The sequence below is a fragment of the Cuculus canorus genome, chromosome 4 (genome assembly GCF_017976375.1).
Source record: "Cuculus canorus isolate bCucCan1 chromosome 4, bCucCan1.pri, whole genome shotgun sequence".
Classification (NCBI taxonomy): Eukaryota; Metazoa; Chordata; class Aves; order Cuculiformes; family Cuculidae; genus Cuculus; species Cuculus canorus.
Window position 1 is genome coordinate 58,679,579 of NC_071404.1, and position 19,364 is coordinate 58,698,942.

Consider the following 19,364-nt stretch of genomic DNA (forward strand, 5'->3'; position numbering starts at 1 on the left):
AAATCCTGTCTGACCAACCTAGAGGCTTTCTATGATGGGGTAACCACAGTAGTGGACACAGGAAAACCAATGGATGTGATCTATCTGGACTTCTGTAAAGCCTTTGACATGATCCACAGAATCATAGAATCATTAGGTTGGAAGGGACCCACTGGGTCATCGAGTCCAACCATTCCTAACACTCCCTAAACCATGCCCCTCAGCACCTCGTCCACCTGTCCCTTAAACACCTCCAGGGAAGCTGACTCAACCACCTCCCTGGGCAGCCTGTTCAAATGCCTAATGACCCTTTCCGTGAAAAATTTTTTCCTGATGTCCAGCCTGAACGTACTCTGGCAGAGCTTGAGGTCATTCCCCCTTGTCCTGTCCCCTGTCACTTTGGAGAAGAGACCAGCTCCTTCCTCTCCACAACCTCCTTTCAGGTAGTTGTAGAGAGCAATAAGGTCTCCCCTCAGCCTCCTCTTCTCCAGGCTAAACAACCCCAGCTCTCCCAGCCACTCCTCATAAGACTTGTTCTCCATCCCCCTCACCAGCTTTGTTGCTCTTCTCTGGACACACTCCAGAGACTCAACATCCTTCTTGTGGTGAGGGGCCCAGAACTGGACACAGTACTCAAGGTGCGATCTCACCAGTGCCGAGTACAGAGGGAGAATAACCTCCCTGGACCTGCTGGTCATGCCGTTTCTGATACAAGCCAAGATGCCATTGGCCTTCTTGGCCACCTGGGCACACTGCTGGCTCATGTTCAGTCGGCTGTCAACCAACAGCCCCAGGTCCTTCTCCTCCAGGCAGCTTTCTAGCCAGACTTCTCCTAGTCTGTAGCACTGCATCGGGTTGTTGTGCCCCAAGTGCAGGACCCAGCATTTGGCCTTGTTAAATCTCATGCCATTGGTCTCGGCCCAGCGGTCCAGCCTGTTCAGATCCCTCTGCAGAGCCTCCCTACCCTCCGAAAGATCCACGCTTCCGCCCAGCTTAGTGTTATCTGCAAACTTGCTGAGGGTGCACTCAATGCCTTTATCCAGGTCATTGATAAAGACATTGAACAGGGCTGAACCCAGTACCGAGCCCTGAGGAACCCCACTTGTAACTGGCCTCCAGCTGGAGTTAACTCCATTGACCACCACTCTCTGGGCCCGGCCATCCAACCAATTTTCAACCCAGGAGAGTGTGCGCCTGTCCAGGCCAGAGGCTGACAGTTTCTGCAGCAGAATGCTGTGAGAAACTGTGTCAAAAGCTTTACTGAAGTCCAAGAAGACTACATCCACAGCCTTTCCCCCATCCAGTAGTCAAGTCACTTTGTCATAGAAGGTGATCAGGTTAGTTTGGCAAGATCTGCCTTTCATGAACCCATGTTGACTGGGCCTGATCACCCGGTTCTCTTGCATGTGCTTCATGATATCACTCAAGATTACCTGTTCCATGACTTTCCCCGGCACTGAGGTTAGACTGACAGGCCTGTAGTTCCCTGGATCCCCCCTGCAACCCTTCTTGTAGATGGGCACAACATTAGCCAGCCTCCTCTTCCAAGCCAGAGAAGTGGACCTATGTAAATCTCATGAGGTTCAACAAGGCCAAGTGCCAAGTCTTTCACCTGGGCTGGGGCAATCTGTGGTTTCAGTACAGGATGGGGGATGATGTGATTGAGAGCTGCCCCACAGAGAAGGACTTGGGGGTGCTGATTGTTGAGAAGCTTGACATGAGCTGGCGATGTGCACTTGCAGCCCAGAAGGCCAACCGTATCCTGAACTGCATCAAAAGAAATGTGGCCAGCAGGTCAAAGGAGGTGATTCTGCCCCTCTATTCCACTCCCGTGAGACTCCCACTGGGAGTATTGTGTCCAGTTCTGCAATCCTCAACAGAAGAAGGATATGGAGCTGTTGTAATGGGTCCAGAAGAGGGCTACAAAAATGATCAAAGGGCTGGAGAACCTTCCATATGAGGACAAGCTGAGAGAGTTGGGCTTGTTCAGCCTGGAGAAGAGAAGGCTCCAGGAAGACCTTAAGGTGACCTTCCAATACCTGAAGGGAGCCTACAAGAGAGCTGGGGAGGGACATTTTACAAAGGCATGGAGTGGTAGGATTAGGGGCAATGGCTATAATTGGAGAGGAGCAGATTTAGACTAGACATAAGGAGGAATTTCTTCACGGTGAGGGTGGTGAGGCACTGGAACAGGTTACCCAGGGAAGTTGTAGATGCCCTGTCCATGGAAGTGTTCAAGGCTAGACTGGATGGGGCCTTTGGCAGCCTGATCTAGTGGGAGGTGTCCTGGCCTATCACAGGGGGGTAGGAACTAGATGATCTTTAAGGTCGCTTCCAACCCAAACTATTCTATGATTCTATGATTCCATGATTTCATTAGTCTTTGGTTCTAGATGCGCCAATCAAAAAAATATCTTAAATCCCACAATTTCAGTGACACTCTGCAGTTTTGAAATATTAGTCCTTATTCCTTTCGTAACATTAAATTATGAAGTAATGAAAACCAATCTTTCACTTACCTTAATTTAATTTTTTCTTTCATTCTAGCTTGGCTTGCTTCTGTCATTGTTCACACTACATCAGACGTCTTCTGGAGACATTATTTGTTCACAAGTTTTCCGGAGGGCACACTCCTCTGAGAAATATGATAAAGGTGACAGTATGTTTATCATTTTGTGTAAGGGAGGCTACCCTCATTTCAAATCAGTCCTTGGAAGAAGACAGGAAGATATCAAGTAATTTATTTTCTAGCTCCAGGAATTATGAATAGTCAAAATACATATATAGGAAGAATTTCAGGTTCAAGTCCCCAAGGATATGAAATGAAATCAATGTCCATTTTGGCTTCTGCATTTCAATGTCCACTTTGACTCATCCATCCAAGGGGCTGATTGTCATGTCCAGGATATTTTTCAGAATGAATGTAATTTTATTATGAGACATGCTGCTGCAACATCTAGCAATGCTGACAGAAATTACACTTCACTTTCCCAGTGCAATACAAATATAAAGCAAGAGACATGTTGCATTAGGAAGCAAAAATCAAATTACAAGTAGAAAAAAAAAATACTTTCTCATTCTACATTCTGAGGCCACAGGAAGGGAGATATTGAGGTGTTCTAAAGTCTTCTGTCTCTGAAAGCCTCCTGAAATTCAACTGTGTGTTATTAGTTATAGGCTCTTCTTTTTTTTTATTTGACATACTCAGTCTTGGGCATTTTGTATCACCTCCCCCCATCTCATTCAGTGTGATGTAAAGACCCTCCCTTTAAAAGTTTTGCAATACATTTAAGATCTTAGTGAAGAAGATAAATGTATGGCCATGATAGAGGGTTCAACTCGATTCCAGTCAGAAAGGAGGTGCTGAGATGCACACTATTGTTGGTTTACAATATACAGTGTTAAAAAGAGAAAAGGAATATAAGCTAAACTGCTTTGGAAACAGAGTGCCATTTCCAAAGTGATTCATGCATGTGGGAGTTAAGAACCCACAATTACTTTTGTCCCCTCATGTCTGTAGTACATGTATCACAGCAGCATTGCATAAAAAAATTAAAAAGATAAAGCTCGACTTGCAGGCCTACTTGGGGGATGGAGGTGTAGCCAGTTTCTGTACACTGCTCTTCCTGAGAAGATACTGAGCATGGGACCCTTATCTTAGACATGCAGAAAGGCTCTAACCAGTCTCCAGAGTGGTTTCAGTTGTTTGGCTGGTGGGATTTGGTTTTTTCCTTGTAAAAAGTACAGGAGCAGTGCCACCTATTCAGGGCAAGAATATGGTCACATCATCTCTGCTTGGGCTTTCCCAAGCCCATGGCTTCATTCACCACACATAGACAGCTGGGGTACTGCTTTTTATCAAGAGGATGACATGAGGATGAATCTATTGGAGTAGATTCAGTGTATAGCTCAAATATCCTTATAGGAACTGTGTGACTTTTTCTTTGCCAGGGTTAAACCAGACCTATTTGTTTTAATCTTTATTGTTTCAGCTGGTTTAGCATACTGTTTGGCTAGCTCTGTCTTGGATGGAAACGCTGAGTTTAAGGTACAGTAACAGCTCAGCTATGTTAAGCGGCCCTAGGCTTTTAATAGTACAACTCAGGGAAATGTGCCTTTCAGCAAAAAAATCAAATAAGGATTAAAAAAAAAAAAAACAAAAAACCAAACCATAAATTCCTACCACAGGCATAAAACACATTCAGCACAATCCAAATAATCTACACCGTGGGTTCTTTATTTATTTATTTAAAGGCTTTGTAACATCTTAAAAAAGATCTGTATTCTGTGACTCAAGAAGACACTGCAAAATCTTTCAGTGGTCATCTGGGCTTTGTACTTACCAGATTTTATATTTATAAAGTTACGATTTGTACTTGCTTATCCTTCTTTCTAATGAAATGTGTATCTTTCGTTTGTTCTAGGGCTGTGCCTTTTACTGGGGATTCACTTCCTGGATTGCATACTACATTAACCATCCACAGTATACTCCACCGTGTATGTATAAGTAGAACACAAAACTGCTCTTGGTTTTACAAAGCTTTTGGTATACAACCTTAAGCCCTCCAAAATCAATAGATGACCCTTACATAAGATCCTGTATCTATGTGACTAATCTAGCCAGAGATTAGTCTATACCACCTGTCAGAAGGAAGACTGTTGTGCAGAAAGCACTCCTCCGGTGCCATTGAATGTAGGTAACTGTTCAGAGATAGTCAATTGCTGTCCAGTTTTATGAATTGGAAATATTGGCCAACTGGAGAAAACACAAAGATAGATATATCTCATATTCACAATATCTGTATTAATGCAGGAGAGAACTAGAGATCCCTTCTGAGCCAAACCATTTTATGATTCTATCATGCTATGAAATACTAGAAAAAGTTAGGTGATAACTGCCTTGAGACTGGCATTTCTAGAGTGCTGTTACTATTTGCATGGACTTCATATTGGTGTGATATTATCGACTCTTTCTGCAGAGCCTGTCAGGAAAGAAGTATTTCTGCTCCTCAGCACTAGATTAATTTTACCCGCAGGAAACCATGTGCATACCGTAAAATGCAATTTATAATTTCATCCTATTTTCTAGCATTTGGCCACAGACAAGTTTTTTTTGCTGCCCTTGCTTTTCTGGTAAGTACAAAAATGAAATTTTATTAATAATCGTGTAATAGGAGTACCTCACAATTTAGTAAAATGCAGTAATGCTTCTATGAGTTTTTGTATCTAGATATGTCCATGCTAATTGCCCTGTGTCCTTTAGCTGGATTGACTGATAATGTGTGAGGGTCAGAAAAAAAATTCTTTTCTAATGAATCATTTTTCCTTGCCTCAATATAGCATTCCTTGATATAGATTCTATGGAAAATGCTGCCATCAAACAAAGAAATGGGTCCTGTTGGGATTCTGAATTCAAGCAGCTTTTTTGTGAACTTCCTACCCATGGAAACTCCAAACCTTTGCCTTTCAGACCTTGTTCTGGAAGCTTCTCATGCAATGAATTTAAAACAGCAACTTAAAATATAAAATTATTTGAAGCTGTTTTCCAAGGTTTCTAAAACACATGAAAAAAGTATTTGGAAGGTTTCTTTTTCTCCCTCTCTTAATGCTTGTTTTTATTACATATCCCGATTTAAGTGCATACATCTGCAGCTACTGTTTACAACAGTGAGTAATTTGAAGGCTGTCAGCAGGCTTTTCTGAAAGATTCTCATGTTTAGAAAAATTAATCTAAGCTTTGCAGGGATGTTTTTCTCACAGGGTACACATAGTATATGAAGAAGGGGAACAGCATGTAGACTTCTATATTTTATAATCATTAACATGGTAAGCCTTTTCCCTGCTGTTCCCCACTGCCCCATATTTTATATCTGAGACACTGACTAAGGAATAGCTTATATTTAGCACTACTTCTTGATATTGAACATTAGCAGCCACGTTTCTAAAGAGAGAAATAAGAGCTAATTACAGCAGAATGCAACTGCAGGGTCAAAGGTAAGCGAATAAAAAATCCCTGCAGAAATGCCCTTTGCTTGTTTTATTTAGAATTGATTTTAGCATTTGTAGGTATTAACTGTAGTCCGTGAATCTTCCTTGCTTTTCAATAGCGTGGGCATTGCAAATTTCAGTATGTATAGTGTTCCACAAACCACTTTTAACTTTGAAACATTTTTCTTTAAAATAGTAGTTAACAGAAAAAAAATGATGTTTCTAGCTCATAATTGGAAGGATGTAAATTAAAATTACTTCTATGGCTATGCTTAGAATTATAGCTTCTGATATGGTATTTTATAATAGAATTTTCTTCTCTGGCTATTTAGTGTTTTACATCTGGTGTTTATGATAGATGACAGCCAGTTAGTTGTAATTAAAAAACATAAAAGGACTGCAGGATTTGACCCACGACTATGTATCCGTGCAGAATAACAGCTTTGCTAACAGAACTGATTTAAACTTTCCTACTAAAATCCACAGAAATCCCCCTGACAAAAAAGGGAAAATTCTTCAGCAATGAATGCTATCTAGAATGTTCTTTCAGATAATTGCAGATTTCAAAATAAAACGAAGTTACATATTCCTTTCAATTAGTTTTAATTGAAGTTAGTTATGGATGACTTTCAGAATCGGTTTTAAAAAAAATACAATTATATTTCTTTTTTTCCTGTATTAATCTTGTGACTTTATGCTTTTAACATCTCTAGGTTTTAGCACTCTTCCTTTTTATTTTATTTTCTTTTTTTTTCCAGCCTTGTAAAATTTAGAATGACAAATGATGTAAGAAAACACAACTTTAAACACTGCATTTTTTTTTTTTGTTTGAGAGGAGAAATCAGTCTTCAACCTGGAAATGAATAAAATTTCAATTCAATCTGAGATTAAAATGTATACAGCCTTTTGGTTTTCTTTGTAAAGGGTGTAAAAATTGAAAAACATAAAATTAAATTGTTGCACTGGCAGACTTTCTTTTTGAGAAATTGAAACTGTTTTTTCTACGAATTCACACTTTAAAAATGGACAGCAATTGTTTTAATTCTGCAGTAATTGTAATGGATGAAGTAGTGAAACCCACAATCAAATCTGAAATCACCTTGTGCTACATGCTGTATAACCAAGTGGGGAGACAGGATAGCGCTTCCAATGATTTAAATCATCTAAATATTGAAGACCAAGTTTGAGCGGTTGGTTAGGGCTGGAAATGGCACAACCAGAGAGCAGCAGATCCAGAAATAAAGTACTGGCTCCCTTCATTTATCGCTTCCTGATGACTGTCCTTTTGACCAGGTGCCTTCCAGAGAACCGCTGCATTTTTAGTCCTCTATTTTTCCTTCCTCAATGAAATACCTAGAGAACTGTGCTCTGTAATCAGCATAACGAAGGCGTTATGCTGACCACCTTTGAAAGCCTGTGTAGGAAGAGAGTAGGCACATTAACTCACGACATCTTTACAAACACAGTGGTCACATTTTCACCAGCTCGTTTGCAGATGGATTAAATCCAAATCCTGATAATGATATTCAGTTCAGAAGAGCATCTTGCTAAATTCCTTAGACTCTAGGGAGCCTTTCTGATCTCCCTGGACTGAAGCATGTTGCACATGCTGGGCATGGGAACCACACTGAAAGCATGCCTGTACTGAGCTCTGAGGAGATGAAACATGGGCTTTCAATCCAGCCTGTGTGCACAGTACTCACTAGACACTTTTATGTGTTTGACAAAGATCACAGAATGTATTTCCCTAGGGAGATTAATTCTGAAGTGCATATTATCTGGGTGCAGACTGTGAGTTGTAATGGGGGAATTCTGGTTGTGCACTGCAACATAGTTATTGCAGATTTTACACATACAACTGAAAATATGTTTTTAATGTCTTGCAGATGTGTGAAGCTGGAAATCACTTTATCAATGTAGCTTTAGCTCACCACACTCACTCAGGTCTGTCTTTGTTTCCTGTTTGTCTGTTTAAGACTGAAGTATGTTTAACCTATCCATCTTCCACTGATATATAGTAGATTATGTATCTGCAGCCACAGAACAAAGAAAGATGAAGTAGGTACCATGCCATCAGTATAACATCTTCAAAATAAATGTGGTGACAAGGAAGCATTAGCAACACTGTCATTTTTCTAAAGCTTATAGCAAATTTATCTTAATTAGACGCAACTGCAATTTAAATATGGATTTAAACATGGATGTTCTCTGAAGCATCCTGTTAACTGACAGAAGAGGATTCAATTTTAAATAAGTTTCACAAACTTTTAAACTAAATTGAAGAGATTTTAGATCTATGCCTCTCATGCAAAGATATGCACATGCACACACACACATACACGTATATATACAAATAGAGAGAGATAAGACTCCTGAAACCCTACGCAGGCATCATTGTATATGTGTGCTCTTAACAGGATGTTCCAAGCATGGGTTTTTCAGGAACTTTTGTACCATAAGAATAAAATTTACTCTATACATACTAGAAAGTAAAATATATTTTCAGATAATAATAGTATAAATTCCCACTATAATACCCTATTCAAAAAAACTTTACACAATGAAGTTTAGTTGTTATTTGAGAAAGCTTTTGCTGTGCTGTAGTTAGGCAAGTGTTTGTTTGTTGCAACAGACCTGATTCAATTTAAAAGCAGCAAAAGCCAAATAATACATCCATGTTCTCAGTGCCTACAAGTATTAAAGATAGCATTGTTGCCAGAACTTAAGTGTTGCATACGTGACATTTGGTGTGAGCATTACCAGTGACTATAGAAAGTCATCTGTTAGTTCTGGAGTTGTTTTCCTGTTCTACCCTGGGACAAATGATGAGGATGAGAGAGGTTGCAGGTTCAGATTCCTGATTCAGGCTGAATAAGATACAGGTGCGTCCTTTAACAATGCCCTTAGCCCTCACTTGCTGGCTAGTCTGCACTGAATTTCTTGCCTCTCTCTTCCTCTGAACAAAGGTTGCGTCCTTTGGACGTTCCAGACCTTCCTAGGAAAATTGATACACGGCTCAGAAAGCAGCGTTCTCACTGGGATAAACACAGCTTTTGCTGTCTCAAAAGATTTCACTGAAACTTTTCTAACAAATTGTCCTCTGGGAGCATTGGCCAAGGGGATGACTGTTGTGTAGGTTAGCTGTAAGTTCCCCTCCCTATATTGAAACCAGTTTTGTCTGTTTGGATGTTTTTTGCTTCTCCATTCATAAAGGAAATAAAGCCTGTTTTCCAAGTCCAACCTACAACCCCTTCACGTGGCTCTTCTTGCTGGTATCCTGTCCCAACTACACGTATGAGGTATATGACTTTCTTCTGCTTATGTGCAAAGGGTAGGTGGTTACTGTGTTTCAGGCTCTACCTGCAGAAAATCTGCAACACCTCCATGCAGTTCCCTATGCACATCAATCATTATGTTCTGTATGTCAATCTCCTTGCTCCCACAAATGTTTCTCCACCAGACCCTTCTCTTCCCTCGCATCAACGTCATGACTCTTGTGTATATTCCTCTCCACTGCAGACTCCCCAGTGATACAAGGATTTACCACCCATCACTTCACCTCATCCAGGACGTGGGGGGGTTCCTTTCTAGCTACATTTCTTCTCTCATTTCCAGTACAAGTGTCATGCTCATCTTCCAGGCTTTTTTTTGAAAACTTATTCTTCTGCTTTACATAAAGCATACAATTAACAATGCCTTTCTCTTTGCAACAGGTTGGGTCTTGGATTAGTTTCACAGTGATGACACAAACCCTGCCAGGTAAGACTGTAAAGATAGACTCTAAATTGTTAGTTGTGGAAATGAATTCTGGAAATCTGAAATTTGTCAAAAAATTTGTAGCATATGTAATATTGCCATCACAACTCCCTTCCGACATGACTGTTTAAACCTTCAAAGTACTATCCTACACAGCAAGAACACTACTGCAACACCTTCTTTTGATCAAACCCACTCTCTGCTTTTTGTGAAATATTGTTATTTCTTCCATTTCCATAGTGAAAACAGACTTTGAAATTTAGGGAAAAAAAAAAAAAAAGTCGTTATTCTTCCTTTATAGTCTATCATTTTTGATATGGAAAAATTTATTTGCATTTTAAACCCAGAATAGTACTCCTAATAGGGAGAGGGAAAAAAAACCCAGATGTATTTAGTTTTTCAAAAGAGGAAAGACACATGCATTTCTGGTAGCATATCCCTGTGTGCTTATATCAGGCAACCAGCTCATTACAGCAACCTGCTTAGTAGCACCTGCAACTCTTGCTCAGTACTTTCCTGCATCCCTAGAGACCTAAATATCTGTACAAACATGGTCCTTGGTATTGAGCTCTCCAAAACATTCACTTTTTAATTATTTTTCTATTCCAAAATAAAAATTGATACAAGTTACTTGCAAAAAATATCCCCACATGGTTTACAAACAAGAATTTTCAAACATGCATTAAACTGAATCATGCAAAAATTAATTTTTTAATTTTCTTTGAAAAGATACTTTTTTTTTTTTATTGGAGAAAGCACAGCTCCTTGTTGTATTTGGGAGGTAAAGTTAAAAACAAAGAAATGTTATAGGCCAAAAGCAAACCAGAAAAACTGTTGTTAGAGGCCATGAATAATTCCGTGGTGAGATGGCACCATGCCTAAGGAGGCCTTGTGATTTATGATGAAGTCAAAGGTGATAAAATTAATTATTTTTTATATAATAATATTAAAAATAATATTAGACACATAGGTGTCAGCTGTGAAGGCTGAGCCTCAGGCTATGATATATCAGCAACTGCAAGGCTGAAAGCAAGTGCAGAGATGACTTATTTCTGCCCACAGAAAAGTCTAAAGATTTTTCCATAAACCCTCTTATATTCAGACACAGACATTGAAAGAAGACACATGATTCTTTTTTTTTTTTTTCTTTTTTCTTTTTCCTTGGTAGCTGGCATTTTTGCTTTCCTGATGGTCATCCAAATGTCTCTCTGGGCCCAAAAGAAACACAAGCTATACCTGAAGAGGTTTTATCCAGAGGTGGGGAGAAAAGCGGCGATGATTCCTATCATCTTCTAAGCTATTCACAACCCTAAGCATACAGTTCAAGAGCTAACTCGAAGTGACTGAATAATTTCATTCAATAACCAAAGTGGATCAGAGGAAGAACTACTGGATATATTTTTTTGAAAATTAACTGTTCAAGATGAAGAGCTTTTAATTAAGTGAAAAAATGTAGAATTCTTGGTTCCTGCTAAAAGATATGATTTAATTAGATTTTCTGTAATGGAGTTACTTGGGAAGGGTCAAGAGAATTGCTCATATTAAATGTTAGGTTAGATATTTTGCTGGTGTAAATGGGCACAGATGCTGTTAAAATTAATGAATACAGCTCATCTGCATGCATTCATGTCTGGTGACTTTAAGGTTCAGAGTTAGATGATGATGAGAATTCTGTAGTTTTTTGCGTCAGAAGAGGTTCCACAGCCTTAGTTTTATTAAACTGTACGGAAACAGCATGTTCTGCGTCAGCTCCTCTAAAGCATCACATCAAAGAATGACCACTGTGCAGTTAACACAGCATAGTCTAGGTTTACTTTCTCTCTCTCTTTCTTTTTCTCTCTCTTTCTCTCTTTCTCTCTTTCTCTCTCCTTCCTTCCTTCCTTCCTTCCTCCCTTCCTCCATTCCTCCCTCCCTTCCTTCCTCCCTTCCTCTCTTCTTTCTTTCTTTTGTAATTTAATCTCATAGCAAATTCTTAAATACAAATTGGCTTAAATTGATCACTGCAGAAAGTAGGCACATCTGCCCTGCAGTTCCAAGAGGGGACTATTTGTGAGGTGCTTCCCATCTTGCTACTAATTTGCAGCATGACCTTGAGTATATAATTTAAATCAATCCCCCTTTCTCACATTGAACACTTCTGGAAATAGCAGGAGATTTTCTGGACTAACAAGCATGTTAAGATCCCCTTCTTCAATACCTGACTCCATTAAAACATCATTCAACTTACTTGTATCAAGCACTGTGAAATCCTTGGGCACAAGGTGAACCTGAGTTCAGCTCATTATCAAAAAGGAAAGGGATTTTGCCATATGCATTTCAATCCACGTCTGAACTGCCTCAGATGTACACTGCTGAAAGGCTTCAGCTGCCTTTCAGTTTGGTCAGTCTTTATCTGCTACTTTGCCTTCCAGGACATTATGTTTTAAGGGATTATCTGGGCTTGTTATTCAAGTCCTGAAAACTCTGTTTAGCTCCATTTGTGAATCAGTGACATCCACTTTCAGAACTGCAGTTTTAGTTACAGAGAGCAAAAGAACCAGAACTTCTTCACCACGTATTAAGATACAGAGAGTTAGGGCATTAAGTCCAGTTTTCATTCTATTTCTGTTGCACATTTATCTATGTCTTTAGGCTCCCTTACGCTAGTGAAAAAGCTTGCTTAAAGAAATTTAATCATTAGAGGAACACCAGAATTCACAAGCAAGGGAGGCAATTTGTCTCCTAAAGATGCTGTTATCTTTGTGCCAGTGTTCTAACAAAGTTAATTTGCCCAGTAAATTGGGTTCATACCTGTCTTCTAATGTCTAACTCACAAAAGTTATTCTATTAGCCACTGTAACTTAATTTCACTTTGGTAATGTAAATAAATCACTTTCCATATTTTTTAACTTTAACCTGTGAACACCTAGATTTCTTTATTTCTCTCAATGGAAAACTCAAGTCACAGTGAACACCCAGTTCTCTAACCCAGACTGCTAATAAAGATCTATTTTTGAAGCATTATTTTCTGTACTCTTTATTCACTTACACTGAGCAACAATATTTATGAAATCCATTTTTTTCCAGCTAGTGTTAGATATGTGAGCTCAGACTGTTGTCTCTTTTTTTAACAGAGCTATTGTGACTGTTTTCAATTCATGTTTATGAAATGTCTCATTTTTGCAATCCTTAAGTTTAAAATAGTTCACGTGGGAAGGTGACTTGCCAAAATTACTTATCTGTTAATCTCTTGATTACAGTGGCTGCAGCTTAAGGTCTACTCAAGACATGTTTCCAGAGTGATTGCAGTTGCTACGTGCACAGTTCCTATTCAACAGTTAGCTTAGGCAAAGGAAGTACTTCAGGAATAGTTTATCTCCCTGCTTATTAGTTGGTCGTAGTACATAGGGTAGGAGAGATAAAGGGTTGGCTCCTGTTAAAGTTTTAAAATGGGGGTAAAAGCAAACACTAGGAAAGAACAAATGAAGATATGTTACAGAAGGCAGTCTCAGATAAACATGGTACATATTTTGAGATTCACCAATGGGGTGCTGAGCAGCTAGAACTGCTCTGAATGGTGTTAAATAACTTCACAAACAGCAATAAATCTGACCTCCTGCACCTTCGCAGATCTTTCTGTACCACTCTCTCTGATTTTCAGGCAAGTTCCATATGATTAGAAGAGGTAAGTTAACTTCATGGCATATTTTTACTTTGAAACAAAAAGTATATAAAAATGTTCAGACGTTGTTTTGACAGTTTTGGGGATTTTGCTCTGAAAAAAACCTGAATCAACCCACGAGCAAACAAAACCAGGCAAAAAGTATCACTATATACAAAAATTGTGATCAACATTGATTTTAGCTGCAAGTAGCATGTACAGTTTGAACTAAAACAATTGTCTCCACACAAACATTTTCATGGGAAAGTTTGTCATGACAGGGCTGGTTATCTGGGGAAAAAAGATGACTTATTGACCTCTGATACAATTTCTTTTATTAGGTGCTGATGAGGAAGTAAAAGGTTAGCTGCTAATTCCTGTGGTCATACTAGGCAATATTTTCTCATGAGCACAGACCTAAAGTTTTCAGAGCTGTCAGCAGAAGAAACTTACAGGCAAGGCCACACCACCACCAGAATGTCACCATATTTCAAGGTCAAAGGGAAGGAGTCACCTTTCAATATGGATCATCAGATGCAGCTCACAGAGTTGATCCCTACTTTGGCCACTCTTAATATGGAGGTACTTCACAGGTGTTGCTAATGATGTTCCAACCCCATGGCAGGCGGGATGGAACTAAATGATCTTTAAGGTCCCTTCCAATCTAAACCCTTCTATGATTCTATTCTCTGTTACCATTCCAGTGCACTGGAGTCCGTTGAAAAGGAAAAATAATTAAGACAACATGAATTACTCTTTTCAATCCTGCTACTCATGAAGGCCATGAAATCCACTACCTGCAACATAAAACGATTTGTCCCTTTGAGTTAAATAGCTTTCTGATGCTGTTTTTCTCAGTTTTTGCATGTGGAAAGGTGACAGAGTGCAAGGCAGTGAATCCTCTCTGTGTGGTCCCCTGCCCTTGCCTTTGACCCCAGGGCAGGCCTCATCTTTCCCGAAGTATTTCCAAGACTTACAAATCAGAAGACTAAAGCTAAGCCTTCAGATAGACAAGTTTGCATTTTTGTGACCTGTTCTTGTCATGAAATGCCAGCCTGGAAAAGAGTAGATACAAGCTCAGGCTTCCTGGTGGTGTGGGGAGGTGTTGGGATGAGGAACCAAAGTGACAGATGCTCCTGTACACAACTTGGCAGCCTATATTTGGATCCCTAGTTTGAAAAAGCCCTTAAAAGCCAGCCATATGCTTATCTTATAAGATAGTTACAACACCTTCACATCTGACAGGACTGAAAATGATCTCAGCTATTTCATCTTTCTATAGCAAAACCAGAACTCAAAAGTACACTGAAAGCAGAACTGAATAGAAGCAGATGGTCATCCGTTTTTATGAATGCTATTATCATCAAAATATCTTGTGCTTTTCATTGTTTTGTATAAAGAAAGTGACTCTAAATTGACTTTTACCCCACTAGGAATCGAGATAAAGCAGCCTGATATCAAAGCAGTTCTCTGAAAGAGAGCCTGCAGTGATAGCTAAATATACTAAAATAAAAATCACTGAATGTGAAGACTTCTAAAGCACACTATAAGAAGAAGAAAGTTATAGGAAAGCAAGAGAATATTTATCTATTTCTGGTTTTAACAAATGCTGCTGAACTAAAAATTAATTCAAACCATGAAGAGTTTTCAGCAAGCTAATACTTTCCACACGATACTTTATTGGCTTTCCTTTTCTATATCTTCCTAGGCACAAGTTTTATCTTCAGGTGATATTCCCTGTCATTAACATTCATGAAAGCTTTTAGAGAAACATACTGTATGCCTGTTCCAATGTTCCACAGATAAACGTAAATTGTGTTGTGCTGTCATTGCACATAGATTAGTATCTACATGAAAAACGTTTAATTACGAAAAGCCTGGTTAATCATAAGCGAGTGTGTAACGGCTGCTGTATAGCTACCATCATAGGCAATTTTCACTTCACGCATGTTTATCATCACATGGGAATGTTTATTTTAATGGTCTCTGCATGACTTCAGCCATGACTCAAACAGTACAACTCTTTCTGCAGGTATCAGAACCAAAAGCAGAGTTGTATCAGGCCTTTATCACAGTCCCAGTATTTGGTTATTTATTCATCTAGCACACCAGAGACTGAATTTCACCCGGCTCTGCCCTTTAAGGAAAATATCTGAGAAAAAGTGTCCTTGTCCATTTTGTCTGACTGGACAGGTGAGGAGCATCAGTCATTATGTGGCTGAAATAATCTGCACTGAATTTCCTTGCAATGTAATAGTCAATCTAAAACCTCTCAGCAAAGGAAAATAAAAGTTGATGGGTCCTGAATATGTGCGCTTAGATTAAAAAAATCTACCACATATTAATGCCTCCACCCATGCTTCGAATGTATACCTGCTTTTATCTAACTTCTAAAGCCTTTGAAGACTGAGTAACCAAGAAAGAGAAAATAATTTACAGTTAAAAGAAATATAAGCTTATTCAATAATACCAATGAATTCTTTATTCAAAAAAGAAAACTTCACATCTTTTGTAAAAAAATCCGATTGTTAGCCAGCTTTCTCCTAATATACAGTTTTGTTCCTGTGAAAATAATATAACTCTACCAGTGATCTCTTTTAATATTCTGAGTACCTGGGCATACTCGGTAAGGAAGACTTTTGTTTTACAATTACAAGTTTTGCTATTTGAGGTTCTTTTAAAGCACTATAGGATAGACTTGAAAGAAAACAGATTACATCAAACATTTTTTCCTTTTATTCATACTGTATAGTTGATGAGTTTTCAACTGACTCTTGAAACACCATGACACTAAGTTACAAAACAAAAATATTTTAAAAGATCTCCCTCTCCTCAAGACAAAAATAGCAAATAAAAAAGTACCTTTTGTCTTTTCCAGTAATAACATGAAGACCTTTCCCAGGTTCAAGGGCATCCTTGCAGAACGAAACATTGATTAGAGAGCTGGAAGGACCAGAATGTGGTTGCAGTGTGCTTTTAGGGATTAGCAGCTATGTCTTTTTGGAAGGAAATTTCACTCTTTCTGACAACCGAGCTTGACAGAAATGGATTAAAGATGACATATCTCCAATATTGTATCTAATTAAAAATAAAGTACATATTCTTAAACCAATAGGGAATACTTATGACATATACAAACACTGTATTCTTCCACTCTCTGGTTTATATCATCTCTTTGCAGAAGGTGCTTTGTATTTGGGCTCAATATGCCTTTGTTTCTAATTCTTAATTAATGACCCAGTAGAGCTCTGATATACACAGTGATTTCACAGGACAACCAGATGCTGATTTCAAAACACTAAGGAAGAAGAATCTAATTGTACACTGCTAATGAATTTCAGCCCCACTGCCCGACACATACGTGATTAAAGTCCTGCCATTTTTAGATATCCTTCCAATAGCCATGGGAGGCATGATACCGTGTTCAAAGACTTGCCAAACACCCCACCTTAATCCAGTTGCAGAGCACAGAGCTAAATCTCAAAGCAGTGATTTGTAATACTCTGCACCGCCTAAGACCTAACTTCAGAAACACTGTCCTTGCTTCCTTTACTCCTTGCCTCTGCAGGTTTGAAGCTATTCAAGGACTTTTCTCTGCAAAAAATACAGGTATCATTCTTCCAGGTTGGAAACAGCAACTTGCTACTAAATGATAAATCTGTAACAACAGAAGCTGCAACACTGCTCAGGTAGATGTTTGATATGTTTTCTTATACAGAGGGCTCTAGCAGGTAAAAGGAAGTTGGTCATTGTTCTTATATGGATACAAGGACGAAGTGAACAGGGCTGTAATAATCTGAGAGCTGGCATCCACTCAGGGCCTCAGTGCCTTGGACAGCTATCCCAGGAGAGGACAGTACAATGAAGATCCACTGCAATCTAATAAAGGCAAAGCTGATCTTGATTATGGCTTTGAAATTAAATAAACAGTAATCTATTTTGATCACATGCAAATATTCACTGGAAGCTGTACCTCAAGCATTTCTGTACTTGGTTTGGAAATTCACATATTATAAGCATATGATAAACTTTTATAAACTAATGCAAGTTACACAAGGAATTACTTGTATTCATTTTTTCTCAGGGAAATTAAGTGCTTTTCCTACCAGAGAAGTGGTGGTAAATTTTCCTGACCTTGTGAACTACAACATCGAGTCTTTAGGCCGAAGACAAGACCTGGACTGAGTGTGTCAAAGTGCATGATATTCTCATGGGGAGTTCAGGAGTCATTCCCAGATAGGAGATAACAGTCTCCACAGACTGCCCTGCACCAGTGCTGATGGGCCTGAGCCGAAGATACACCAAAATCCATCTCAGCCACTGCTTCTCCCTCTCAGAGTCCCTTTGCTCATGAGTCATGACCCTGGCCTGCAGATACAGTGCACAAGTCTTCTTTGCGCTGCTCAAGAGCTGAAGTGTTGCAAGTCAGCCATAGCTGTGCTAGGGGAAGTGCTGCAGGTGCAAGGCCAGGAAGCCAGATGCCAGATTGGTGTAGTCATCTAAGTAGGCAGCCTGCCAAGCAATTTTTGATCCTTGAGCAAGTCATTCGTATTTGCTTCTCACCTCTTCGGCGACTTTTGAGGTCCTTCCCAGCTCATGATTTTTCAAGGCACAAATCTGACTCGCTCTCAGAAGGCAAAGCCCAGAAGTGAGCACAGCAGACATTGCAACCAAAAGTGTCAAAAATCAACTACTTCTATTTACTGTTAAACAGTTCATCTAAAAGCACTAAATCTAGGCATACACAAAAGGCAATATAGGGCAATCTTGCCTGCTGCAGTGCTGGGGCCTCTGGACTGCAGTTTCTTATGTCATCCAAAGGGAATATCTAAGCAAGCAAAAGGAAATACCTCACGTAATCACACTGCTGTGTTGCAACTATACATGAAAAAAAAGCATTATAAAATATGTTGACATGATCCCCACTTCTCAGCACACCTTCTAGTGGTCACTTTTCAGATATCATTGAGCAAAAAGAAATAAAATCTTTCAAGACCACAAACGTATGGCTGACATACACAATCGATTGGCAGTTACAGAGAGAGAAATACTGCGGGAGTTTTCTTATTGGAGATGAGGAGGGAGGGGAAAAACTTTGTTTCCCCCTCCCCTTCAGCAGAGAAAATAAGATTGATTCATTGGTTACAGTGCAAGCAGATGAGCCCCTCCAGCAGAAATTAAAAGCACAAACAAGATCATGATACACAAAAATTTAAAGCAGCAGCAGACAGAACTGGCTAAACTGACTGCCATTTTAACTGCAATTGTCAATAAAATGGCCAGAAAATAGACAGGCTGAAGGATGGTCAAAATGTTAATCCAGGGAGGCTGGTAGAAGAAAACATGAAAAATGTCCTCTGCTACAACAAATGTCTGCAGATGGGGCTGCTGTCGTGACAAGGAGGGGATGGAAAACTTAGGGCAATTAGGGATCCTGCTACCTTGATCTCAGGCAAGGCCTGTAGGACTTGCCAGTTAAAGGCAGCAAAGGTTGGTGACACCAAAACTAATGCCTGGTATTTCTATTACTTCTAGATCTTCTAATGATTTTCCCTGCAATGTTTCCTCTCCATCTCAATTTCTTCATCCCCAGAGGATATACTATAAGCCTTTATGTTGCAGCAAAATATTCTACACCCTCAAGAAATGAAAGCCATCTGTTCTTTGACAGTAAAGTGTCTCAGCTAGGATTTTTTTGCTTTAGTATATTTTTCTTTTTCTTTTTTCTAATTACTAAAACTAATCTATCAGCTTGATGGATTTCACACACGGTTGAAATACTAAGCATTGCAGCACAAGATAGGAGAGAAAAAGTTCAAGCAATCCAAAATCACCGGGTTTTTTTCTTCCAATTTTTGATTTACAAGAAGTCTTGAATATTTATGTTTACACCGGGAATGTAAAGGTACTGCCTCCCACTGGAACCCCCCTCTCTAAATCTCCTTTTCAGGAATGATTCCTCACAGCTCTTCTTTCCCTCATATTAAGCATCACTTCATTG

The 19,364-nt window shown here is 39.3% G+C and overlaps 1 protein-coding gene across 7 annotated transcripts in view; it reads left to right on the top strand.

Annotated features, from left to right (window-relative positions):
* TECRL (trans-2,3-enoyl-CoA reductase like) overlaps positions 1 to 13,230 on the top strand; it is a 63,299-nt gene extending 50,069 nt beyond the window's left edge. The window contains exons 7-13 of one of the 7 annotated variants that reach the window (XM_054065794.1): positions 2,527 to 2,632; positions 4,404 to 4,476; positions 5,069 to 5,112; positions 7,854 to 7,911; positions 9,181 to 9,298; positions 9,681 to 9,726; positions 10,892 to 11,031. In XM_054065794.1, the coding sequence (XP_053921769.1) occupies positions 2,527 to 2,632; positions 4,404 to 4,476; positions 5,069 to 5,112; positions 7,854 to 7,911; positions 9,181 to 9,298; positions 9,681 to 9,708 (427 nt within the window). In that variant the 3' untranslated portion in view covers positions 9,709 to 9,726; positions 10,892 to 11,031. Of the gene's footprint in view, positions 1 to 2,526; positions 2,633 to 4,403; positions 4,477 to 5,068; positions 5,113 to 5,319; positions 7,913 to 9,180; positions 9,299 to 9,680; positions 9,727 to 10,891 lie in introns of those variants that run through there. The other 6 variants (XM_054065793.1, XM_054065796.1, XM_054065797.1 and 3 more) reach the window with 6 other exon arrangements.
* The last annotated feature ends 6,134 nt before the right edge of the window (positions 13,231 to 19,364 follow it).